Genomic DNA, 12205 nt, shown 5'->3' with positions numbered 1-12205 from the left:
TGCCATATCACTGGAGCCAAATCCTTTCTCATTCCTAGTTTCTTGAATTACATTCTTTCCTGTCTTATAATATGGTAGCAATAACAATTGTGCTATTCTTTGTCCCACATAAATTTGCTGCGTCTTATTAGAGGGAGCCACCATTATTTGAATTTCTCCTGTATAATCAGAGTCAATTACTCCAGGCAAAACTGTTAAGCCAGATAAGGAAGTTGAACTCCTACCAATAATTAAACCCATTACTCCTGGGGGCAATGGACCTTTAATCCCAGTTGGTATTTTTATGACTGGAGAGTCAGGAGTTAGTATTGTTGCGGAGGTGGCACAGAGGTCCAATCCTGCGCTGCCTGGGGTGGCCCTAAACAATTCATCGATTCCCCTGAGGGAAGAAAGGGATTGAGCGTCTGGTAAATGGCCCCTATTGTTTGTTGGGCCCGGGGTTGGGCCCGAAGTAAGTTTCCCGAATTAGTTCCAGCAGGTGTACCTGGAAAAACAGGTGCAGGAAATATTGGCATCTGAACTCCAGCCTGAGGCACTGCAGAAACCCCATTAGGGGGAAGAATGTGTCCGTCCTTGTGATATTTACTCCTACACAATTTAGTCCAATGATTTCCTTTCCCACATCTTTGGCAAGGAGTCTTTGGGACCCCAACATTACCAGGAGATATCATTCTAACAGGACCTGCTGGAGGTATATTTTTATTAGGACATTCCCTACTAAAATGACCTGCGCCTCCACAAGCAAAACAATTATTTCCTTTTGGTCCCTTAGGGTTTTTTGTTTTTTGAACCATATTCATCATACATTGAGGAAGTGTTTCTCCCTTTAGGGCGGCTGCCAAAGCAATCCCTTGCATATAGGAGGGACCAACATCAGAACATTGTTTAATAAAATCTGAAATACTTCCAGTTTTTCTAATAGGGCGAATCAGGTTCTGACAAACAGGATTGGCATTTTCAAAGGCTAGTTGTTTAGCCAACATATTAGCTGCGTCCTCATCAGTTATCACTCTTTTTATCTCTGTTAGCAAGCGAGAAACGAAATCCTCATATGGCTCCTCAGGCTTTTGCCTTAAATCTGTCAAATTGGAGGCTTTTCCTGGAGTCAAAGGCAAAGACTTCCAGGCATTCACTGCACACGTAGTAACTTGCCATAAGGCCTCCTTTCCCATATGCATCTGCTGTTGGGCTGTATCATATTCTCCCTGGCCTAATAACATTTCTTTAGTAATATTAAATTTATCCCTTTTCTTATTTAATGCATGTTGCTTAGCCACCAATTCTTCATACTCTGTTTTCCAAAGCAAATATTGTCCTCCAGATAAACAGGCCTTTGTAACCTGAATCCAATCATATGGAGTCATCCATCTATTTGCCAAGGCATCTATAAGAGTCATAGTATAAGGCGCCAACGGTCCATAATCTATACAGGCCTTTTTAAGTTCTTTTAAAAGTTTTAGAGGCAAGGGATCCCAATATACATCATCATCATCAAAACTATCCTCAAAAAGGACTGGAAAGCAGGCTGCAAAAGCATAATCATCATCTTCACCGTTTATTCTCCTATGCTTTTTATATTCGCCTTGGCTTTTATTAAAAGGTGGTGGAGGTGGAGGGCCCCTGACCTTTAAAGTTGGATGTCCTGACCTTTTTGAAGGGAGAAATGAAGAACTTAAAGATGCCGGTGGGGCGGTCGGTAGACGACCCAAAGGGCGCATATCCTGTAAATTAGGCCTATTTTTCTTAGTTTCTTGCATTGAAAAAGCACCATGGGGTTCATACTTCCTTCTTTCATAATCATATGCAGCAGCATCTAAATCATCCTGATCTGCAAAAGGCAATTCATCATCAAAAGGAGGGTTCTGTAACAAATTGGGCTTAGTATCAGTAGGTGACTCATTTTCCTCCTCTGAATCATTGTTATTAAGGTTACAGTCTTTTAAAGCTGCAGCCAAAACCTCAGTTTCTTTTAATGTTTTTGGGGAAATTAACGGAGTACATTCATCTATTACTTCTGTGGGATATTTATATGGGTTCTTTTGACCTTCAGGCAAGGGGGCAATGCTCTCTCTTATGAGGTTCCATAAAGTAAAAGTATCTACTGGAACCTTCTCAGGTCCAAAATGACTGTAATATACTTGCAAAGTTTGCCCCACCTTTTGCCAGGTTTCTATATTAACTGTTCCCTGTTCTGGAAACCATGGGCATTGTTCCTGTACAAACTGAAAAAACTGAGTTAGTTGCTTACTAGTTACCTTAATTCCTCTTCCATTTATCATATGTTTAACTATATCAATAAATAAGAGCCTCTCTTTGGACTCAGCGTGTCCCATCTTGACACCGCCTTACTCACCTTCCTAACCAGTATTCTTAACTGGGGGTCTGCAGCACCCTACGGTGAGACTCCTATCCGTCTGAGAAAGAAATAATACTTACCCCTTCAGGTCCCTGTTCGGGCGCCACTTGCCGAGGACCAGCCCCAGCTGGACAGGTTTCACCCAAAGGGGAGACGGAGTCGGCGTGGACAGAGCACAAGACACCTCAGAGGATGCAAGGATCTGACAAATTTATTTTTCATGATTCCCAAGCTTTTATACTGTAAAGCAATCTCATTTTCAATCTTAATACCCTCATTCTCATGCCAAAAAGTCCCTTTCAAAAGCCATAAAACAAAAGTAATTTACATCAACAGATTACATCAGCAGGTTAAACAGGTTAAATAATCTTCTTATCGCTTATAGTCTCTTTCATCCCCTGTGGCCATAAAACCTCCCCGCCACCATACCCAAGTGTTTCCTAACATATCTCTAACTCCCCAGGAGGGCCAAAACCCATTCAATTTGTCTTCTAAAGTAAGCTTTTGCCACACAAATGCTCCTATTGTATTTCCCTGAACCCAACGCCCTGGCCTGGGAGTGGGGATTTCAGGTGTAGCCATTAAAGGAGCCGGAGTAGTTACAATCTTTTTGGCTTTACCCTAAGTTGGGGTCTTTCCCTAAACCCTCCATCGGAGCTGGAAATATTTCCCAACACTAATAGCAATCCCATAAAAATCACCTTAAGCAAAAGCAGGGGGGAACAAGGGGAACCACGCAGAGGAGAGCTTTGCTTCTCCATATTTGTACCTGACAGTACCAGCTTTGCTTGGCACTATGGGTCTCGTCCGTGCTGAGACTCAAAGGCACTTCCTACACGGCTCCCGGCAGGGATGGAAAAGATATTCCATGCAAATAGAAATCAAAAGAAAGCAGGAGTAGCAATTCTCGTATCAGACAAAATAGACTTTAAAATAAAGACTATTACAGCAGACAAAGAAGGACACTACATAATGATGAAAGGATCAATCCAAGAAGAAGATATAACAATTGTAAATATTTATGCACCCAACATAGGAGCACCTCAATACATAACGCAAATACTAACAGCCATAAAAGGGGAAATCAACAGTAACACAATCATAGTAGGGGACTTTAACACCCACATTCACCAATGGACAGATCATCCAAAATGAATATAAATAAGGAAACACAGGCTTTAAATGATACATTAAACAAGATGGAGTTAACTGATATTTATAGGACATTCCATCCAAAAACAACAGAATACACTTTCTTCTCAAGTGCTCATGGAAAATTCTCCAGGATAGATGATATCTTGGGTCACAAATCAAACCTTGGTAAATTTAAGAAAATTGAAATTGTATCAAGTATCTTTTCCGACCACAATGCTATGAGACTAGATATCAATTACAGGAAGAAAATCTATAAAAAATACAAACACACGGAGGCTAAACAATACACTACTTAATAACCAACAGATCACTGAAGAAATCAAGGAGGAAACCAAAAACTGCCTAGAAACAAATGACAATGAAAACACAACAACCCACAACCTATGGGATGCAGCAAAAGCAGTTCTAAGAGGGAATTTTATAGCAATACAATCCTACCTTAAGAAACAAGAAACATCTGAAATAAACAACCTAATATTACACCTAAAGCAATTAGAGAAAGAAGAACAAAAAAACCCCAAACTTACCAGAAGGAAAGAAATCATAAAGATCAGATCAGAAATAAATGAAAAAGTAATGAAGGAAACAGTAGCAAAGATCAATAAAACTAAAAGCTGGTTCTTTGAGAAGATAAACAAAATTGATAAACCATTAGCCAGACTCATCAAGAAAAAAAGGGAGAAGACGGAAATCAATAGAATTAGAAATGAAAAAGGAGAAGTAACAACTCACACTGAAGAAATACAAAGGATCGCAAGAGATTACTACAAGAAACTCTGCGCCAATAAAATGGACAACCTGGAAGAAATGGACAAATTCTTAGAAATGCACAACCTTCCGAGACTGAACCAGGAAGTAATAGAAAATATGAACAGACCAATCACAAGCACTGAAATTGAAACTGTGATTAAAAATCTTCCAAAAAACAAAAGCCCAGGACCAGCTGGCTTCACAGGCAAATTCTATCACACATTTAGAGAAGAGCTAACACCTATCCTTCTCAAACTCTTCCCAAAAATAGCAGAGGCAGGAACACTCCCAAACTCGTTCTACACGGCCACCATCACTATGATACCAAAACCAGACAAAGATGTCAGAAAGAAAGAAATCTACAGGCCAATATCACTGATGAACATAGATGCAAAAATCCTCAACAAAATGCTAGCAAACAGAATCCAACACCACATTAAAAGGATCATACACTATGATCAAGTGGAGTTTATCCCAGGAATGCAAGGTTTCTTCAATATACGCAAATCAGTCAACGTGATACACCACACTAACAAATTGTAGGAGGAAAACCATATGATCATCTCAATAGATGCAGAGAAAGGTTTTGACAAAATTCAACACCGACTTATAATCAAAACCCTCCAGAAAGTAGGCATAGAGCGAACTTTCCTCAACATAATAAAGGCCATTTATGACAAACCCACAGCCAACATTGTCCTCAATGGTGAAAAACTGAAACTATTTCCACTAATATCAGGAACAATACAGGGTTTCCCACTCTCACTACTATTATTCAACATAGTTTTGGAAGTTTTAGCCACAGCAATCAGAGAAGAAAAAGAAATAAAAGGAATCCAAATAGGAAAAGAAGAAGTAAAGCTGTCACTGTTTGCAGATGACATGATACTTTACATAGAGAATCCTAAAAATGCTACCAGAAAACTACTAGAGCTAATCAATGAATTTTGTAAAGTAGCAGGATACAAAATTAATGCACAGAAATCTCTTGCATTCCTATACACTAATGATGAAAAATCTGAAAAAGAAATTAAGAAAACACTCCCATTTACTATTGCAACAAAAAGAATAAAATATCTAGGAATAAACCCACCTAAGGAGACAAAAGACCTGTATGTGGAAAATTATAAGACACTGATGAAAGAAATTAAAGATGATACAAACAGATGGAGAGATATACCATGTTCTTGGAGAGGAAGAATCAACATTGTGAAAATGACTATACTACCCACAGCAATCTACAGCTTCAATGCAATCCCTATCTAACTACCAATGGCATTTTTCACAGAACTAGAACAAAAAATTTCACAATTTGTATGGAAACACAAAAGACCCCGAATAGCCAAAGCAATCTTGAGAACGAAAAACAGAGCTGGAGGAATCAGGCTCCCTGACTTCGGACTATACTACAAAGCTACAGTAATCAAGACAGTATGGTACTGGCACAAAAACAGAAATATAGATCAATGGAACAGGACATAAAGCCCAGAGATAAACCCACACACATATGGTCACCTTATCTTTAATAAAGGAGGCAAGAATATGCAGTGAAGAAAAGACAGCCTCTTCAATAAGTCTTGCTGGGAAAACAGGACAGCTACAGGTAAATGTATGAAATTAGAACACTCCCTAACACCATACACAAAAATAAACTCAAAATGGATTAAAGACCTAAATGTAAGGCCAGACACTATAAAACTCTTAGAGGAAAACACAGGCAGAACACTCTATGACATAAATCACAGCAATAGCCTTTTTGACCCACCTCCTAGAGTAATGGAAATAAAAACAAAAATAAACAAATGAGACCTAATGAAACTTAAAAGCTTTTGCACAGCAAAGGAAACCATAAACAAGATGAAAAGACAACCCTCAGAATGGGAGAGAATATTTGCAAATGAAGCAACTGACAAAGGATTATTCTCCAAAATTTACAAGCAGCTTATGCAGTTCAATATAAAAAAAAAAAAAAAACCCAATCCAAAAATGGGCAGAAGACCTAAACAGACATTTCTCCAAAGAAGATATACAGATTGCCAACAAACATGTAAGGGTGCTCAACATCAGTAATCATTATAGAAATGCAAATCAAAACGACAATGAGATATCACCTCCCACCTGTCAGAATGGCCATCCTCAAAAAATCTACAGACAATAAATGCTGGAGAGGGTGTGGAGAAAAGGGAACCCTCTTGCACTGTTGGTGGGAATGTTAATTGATACAGCCACTATGGAGAACAGTATGGAGATTCCTTAAAAAACTAAAAATAGAACTACCATATGACCCAGCAATCCCACTACTGGGCATATACTCTGAGAAAACTGTAATTCAAAAAGACTCATGTACCATAATGTTCACTGCAGCACCATTTACAATAGCCAGCATATGGAAGCAAGCTAAGTGTCCATTGACAGATGAATGGATAAAGAAGATGTGGCACATATATACAATGGAATATTACTCAATCATAAAAAGAAACGAAATTGAGTTATTTGCAGTGAGGCGGATGTACTTAGAGTCTGTCATACAGAGTGAAGTAACTCAGAAAGAGAAAAACAAATACCGTATGCTAATACATATATATGGAATCTAAGAAAACAAAAAATGGTCATGAAGAACCTAGGGGCAAGACGGGAATAAAGGCACAGACCTACTAGAGAATGGACTTGAGTATATGGGGAGGGGGAAGTGTAAGCTGTGACAAAGTGAGAGAGTGGCATGGACATATATACACTACAAAACGTAAAATAGATAGCTAGTGGGAAGCAGCCACATAGAACAGGGAGATTTGCTCGGTGCTTTGTGACCACCTAGAGGGGTGGCATAGGGAGAGTGGGAGGGAGGGAGATGCAAGAGGGAAGAGATATGGGAACATATGTATATGTATAACTGATTCACTTTGTTATAAAGCAGAAACTAACACACCATTGTAAAGCAATTATACTCCAATAAAGATGTTAAAAATAAATAAAATTAATTGGTGATGGTTAAGAAAACAAAAATAGAGTATTGCTGAATAAAATTTAAATTAATATCAATATCAATTTATTGGTTTTGACAATTACACTATGGTTGTATAAGATTAATATTAGGATAAATTCTCTGAAGGGTGTACAAGAACTTTCTCTTTTATACAGGAAACATTTTTCTATGTGAAAAATTAGTTTAGAGACCTGAAAATATAATGATAAACTGACAGAAATAAAATGAAAAATATGCTATCCACAACCTTAATACTTTACTAAATGGCCCAAGGAGGATAATAGGTTTATGAAGCAGTCTCTCCAATTAATACAATCTACACTAGCTGAACTCAAAGTCAACTAGTAGATGTGTATGTTGGGTACCATCTCCTAGCTACCTATTTCTGAATCTGGTATACCAAACCACCCAAAAATGCATAGGATTGAAATAAATATACTTTCTCATTTCTAGGCTTGGATGACGTGAATCATCTGAGACTACTCTGATTCTCATTTCTCAATTCTCCTTCAGTAACTATAGGCTTAAGGTCCAAGAGCTTCTTTTTTTTTTTCCTTCCTCATGGTGCTACCATATGCAAAGAGAGCAAGTACAACAGACAAGGACTGTTAAGATCTAAACTCAAAACTGGAAACCTGTCACTTCTGCCTAATTCTATTGGTCAAAGCAAGTCACATGCCCAAGCTGAAAGTGAAGGAGGAGGAACTATATTCTACAACAGAGGTATGTGAAGAGAATAGTTAGAACCAATAATGTAGTCCACCATAGTACAGCCTTAGTCACAAGGAGTTACGCCCCTCCTACATGTAACTGTGCTCACTCCAAGACTCCCAGTCCACTTAACAATCATATTGTGAGACTCAGAATTCAGGTTGTTCTCAACTATATCAGATTCAAATATGACTCCTCTTGATCAGGTGACCTATGGACTAAACAAGCAAGTTATGTGCCCTCATTCTCCACACACCCCAAAAAATGTTAAAGCATAAAGAAAAAAAACTACAACAAACTCTCATTCAACATAAAGAATAGTGGGAGATGTAATAACAGTCACTGATTCTTAGAAATTCTGAAATCTTGCTGAGTAAGGGTTGGCAAGTGCTCCTACAATGGGAATAGAGGATGTTTCTTAATTAGGCCCTAGTTTTACTCAATAATATTGTCTCTGTTCATTGTTCTCCAAGAATTTTTATGTTATTATCTTCAGTCACCTATAAAGAGAACATTGAACAATATTACATATTTGGGGGCAGGTAAATATTTTAATCCTGCTTTCTGCCTTTAGAATGTTCAGATTCCAGAGAATACTTCATTTCGAAGACATTTCAGTCATCTATTTGGTCAGATGTAGATAACTATTTGGTCAGATGTAGATAACTTTTGCAACAATGCTTTCCAGAAGCTTTCTAGAAGCAGTATGGTTTTCTGTATATTCGATTCTACTTAGTCCATTAGACAAAAGCTGTAGCTAAATATTCTATTAGATATATGCTTCTCTCTTCTGTAACAATAAAAAAATATCAGGCTACTATGGAATAATGCCCTATACTTCTTAGAGTCCCTTCTTTTCTAGTTAAAGAGACCACTAGAGTCCACCTTTATGTGAGTTACATATTTTTACCTGGAAACCATATAATAATGGGTAATACCTTGTATTTGGTCTAGGACCACATGCTGCAATTGAATTTGAAGGGCTTTAACTCATTGAAGGGTCTGGATATGAGAAGTAGTTTTATTTTTTTATTATTATTATTTTTTTGCGGTACACGGACCTCTCACTGTTATGGCCTCTCCTGTTGCGGAGCACAGGCTCTGGACGCGCAGGCTCAGCGGTCATGGCCCACGGGCCCAGCCGCTCCGCGGCATGTGGGATCTTCCCGGACCAGGGCATGAACCCGTGTCCCCTGCATCGGCAGGCGGACTCTCAACCACTGCACCACCAGGGAAGCCCGAGAAGTAGTTTTATTTTATTTTATGAAGATAAGATTGTTTTTTGTACCTTATCATATGCAGCTAAAAAGAAACAATTCATTTTCAAATATTCTACCTAAAAACCATGGCTCTGTTGACATTATATTATATACATTTTTAGTCTTTCAAGTTATTATAGATTTAATCTTACTAAGTGTTTCACAACTAAATAATAAAGGCCAACATTTTTTTGTCTCAAACAAGTTCTTCACTATTTCTCCAAGCATCCATCCATTGTTTCTGTGATTCTAATGAGAGTGACATGTGTCATGGACTTTTTTTTTTTCTTTTTTTTTTTTTTGTGGTACGCGGGCCTCTCACTGTTGTGGCCTCTCCCATTGTGGAGCACAGGCTCCGGACGCACAGGCTCAGCGGCCATGGCTCACGGACCCAGCCGCTCCGTGGCATGTGGGATCCTCCCGGACCGGGGCGCAAACCCGTGTTCCCTGCACCGGCGGGCGGACTCTCAACCACTGCGCCACCAGGGAAGCCCTGTCATGGACTTTTTATTATAGCTGTATCCTAACTTCCAGTATCACATTTGAAATCTGTTAAGAAATTTTGTGTATCAAATACCCCTAAACTCAGTGACTGAAAATGAAAATATTTATTTCCACTTATGTATCCATATGTCAGCATAAAGTCAACTGAGGGAAATGGGTCAGATGGACTGCTCTAAAATCACAGAAGGGTTCACACATGTATCTGTGGGTCAGCTTGGAGACAGTTGACTTATCTGAGGCTTCTTTGCTCTATGTGCCTTTTATTCTCCTCTTGAAATCGGCATCATCGCCCAAGTGTGTAGTCCTAATGGCATGGCATAAGAACAAGTCAAGTGAATACAAGTCAAGGGTAGGAAGCCAAAGTCAAGAGCATAATGAACATCTTTAGTGGAAAGAGCTTCAAGGTCATACATATGGCAAAGGACACAAGAAGGGCTGGATTTATTCAAATCCAGTTCTTATTTTAAGTTGGTAAGAAAAAAAGAAATAACATATCCATTGCCTGAAGAGTGTTGCATATAATCTTTCCTATTATGGTTATTCAATATACTTAACTTAGTAATTAAATGACACCAGTTAACATGTCAATAATATCTCTGTTCTTGAACTATCAATTTGTTTCAAGTCTTCAAATTTAGGTTCCTTGCATAGCTATTAGAATCTTCCTTATCTAAAAATCATATACTTTGGGGCATACATTTAAAACCTAACAAATGTTGAAAACTTATTTGAATCCTCCACTAATACTAGTCTGATAAAAAGTTTGCATGACTTTAAAACTTCACCTCTGAAGTGCTTTACATGACTTGGAAAAAAATATTTCTAAAAACCATTACACAATTCATTGCCTTATAGCTAACATGACATTTACAAACCAATTCAAATGAAATATTACTATTGTAAGAATTTCATTTTGGTATCCAACTCTGTAAAAAAAATCATTTTAATCATAGAGTCTACTTTTCATATATCTAGCAAACACATTATACTTAATATACTAACAATTTTATACAACAGATGTTCACTCATGTGCTAAAGCAGACAAGTAAGTGTAAGAAAATATATGCTGAATGATCAAAAATACACAGTTTTAGATAATATGAGGTGCTAGGCAGCACATTTACATAAATATCTGTTGGCAACCACTAACAAATTCATGTCACAGCTCAATATAGAAGTGTTAGTAATTTGTCTGGCAGCCATGCTCTTCCTTTAGATTGCAAGCTATTAAATGTGATGTTTTTGAACTGAAAGGATTTGCTTTTTTATTATCAAGCTTATAATATGTGTCATTATTTTATATTCTGATAACATGATTCTCTCATCTTAGATTAAGTTTCAACAGCAATTTAAAATCACTAATAAACTCTGGAAACAAATTACTATTAAAGAAAAAAAGGAAAAAGTGGTATTTGATGCTGAATTTAATTTAAAGAATCCATTTAATCAGCAAGAAATATTTACCAAGTAGTGCATTTCTTTATGTCAAAAGTAGTATTTATCATGTTGGATTAGTAGCCATTAAGCTACACTTGAAATATTCATCTTCCCAACATAGCTTTTTATGCAGATTATATTACAAAATCACATTAAACTGCTTCGTAAAAGTAATTCTGCACTCTGTATCTAATCACCTGTTACTCAGACTTGACTCACTCAATCATAAGCATTTAAAACATTATTGCTACATATCTATAATGTGCCCCTATGAAGTTTATATATAAGTTTCTCTCAAGTTGCTTATATTATAAACACATGAACCTGATCATATTAGGTACTCAAAGAAGATTATTAACAGTATCTTAGAAAAGTATATGGCAGAGAGACATTTTTCTTATGAAAAATATTCAGCTTTTCTTAGTAAGGCTAGACAAATAATAGATAGGTAAAAATATCATATAAAGTTCTTATGTTTATTTAAGTGTCAAATTGTCAAATGACTGCTTGCTACAATAACTTCCTTGATAGTTTTGAGATTATACTGGTTAGAGGGTGCTTTCTGAAGAGAAAGATATGGATATATTAACATAGAGGGAGAGGTGAAAAACCAAAATATCAGGATAAGTCAACATGGCGAGTTAAGTATTACCGTAAAGAAAGGACATGGTTTCCATAAAGTTGGCTGTGGCAGACAGAGCTTACAATTGTTCCCATGAGACCCATCTCATTGCGTTCATGTCCTTGTGCGATCCTCCCCCCTTGAGTGTGGGTGGGATCTAAGACTTGCTTCTACCCAATATTACAGAGCAAATGTGATAGGATGCACATATTGACTAACTGTACATGATTATTTTGCATGAGTGTCAATTATTAGAAGCTTCTATTTTCCTCGCTAGCTCTTGAGTCTCAAGCTGCCATGTTGTGTACCACCTTTGGAAAGGGCCACAGCCAAGATGCTGAAGGCAGCTTCCAGTCAACAGCTAGCAAGAAAATATGGTCTTCAGCCCAGGATCCTGCAAGAAACTGAACGTTGCTAACAACCATGTA

At 37.6% G+C, this 12205-nt stretch overlaps 1 protein-coding gene across 1 annotated transcript; it reads right to left on the bottom strand.

The window, feature by feature from the left end:
• Positions 1 to 302: 302 nt before the first annotated feature.
• Positions 303 to 2333, bottom strand: LOC115850707 (endogenous retrovirus group K member 5 Gag polyprotein-like). The gene has a single exon (XM_030852391.3). The coding sequence runs from the start codon at positions 2331 to 2333 to the stop codon at positions 303 to 305; it is 2031 nt and encodes a 676-aa protein (XP_030708251.3).
• Between the last annotated feature and the right edge of the window lie 9872 nt (positions 2334 to 12205).

Source organism: Globicephala melas, chromosome 3, assembly GCF_963455315.2.
Source record: "Globicephala melas chromosome 3, mGloMel1.2, whole genome shotgun sequence".
Classification (NCBI taxonomy): domain Eukaryota; kingdom Metazoa; phylum Chordata; class Mammalia; order Artiodactyla; family Delphinidae; genus Globicephala; species Globicephala melas.
This window is presented reverse-complemented; position numbering and strand designations above follow the sequence as displayed.

Bases quoted from the DNA above. Each gene is read 5' to 3' on its own strand.
- LOC115850707 (XM_030852391.3), bottom strand. From the start codon at position 2,333: ATGGGACACGCTGAGTCCAAAGAGAGGCTCTTATTTATTGATATAGTT.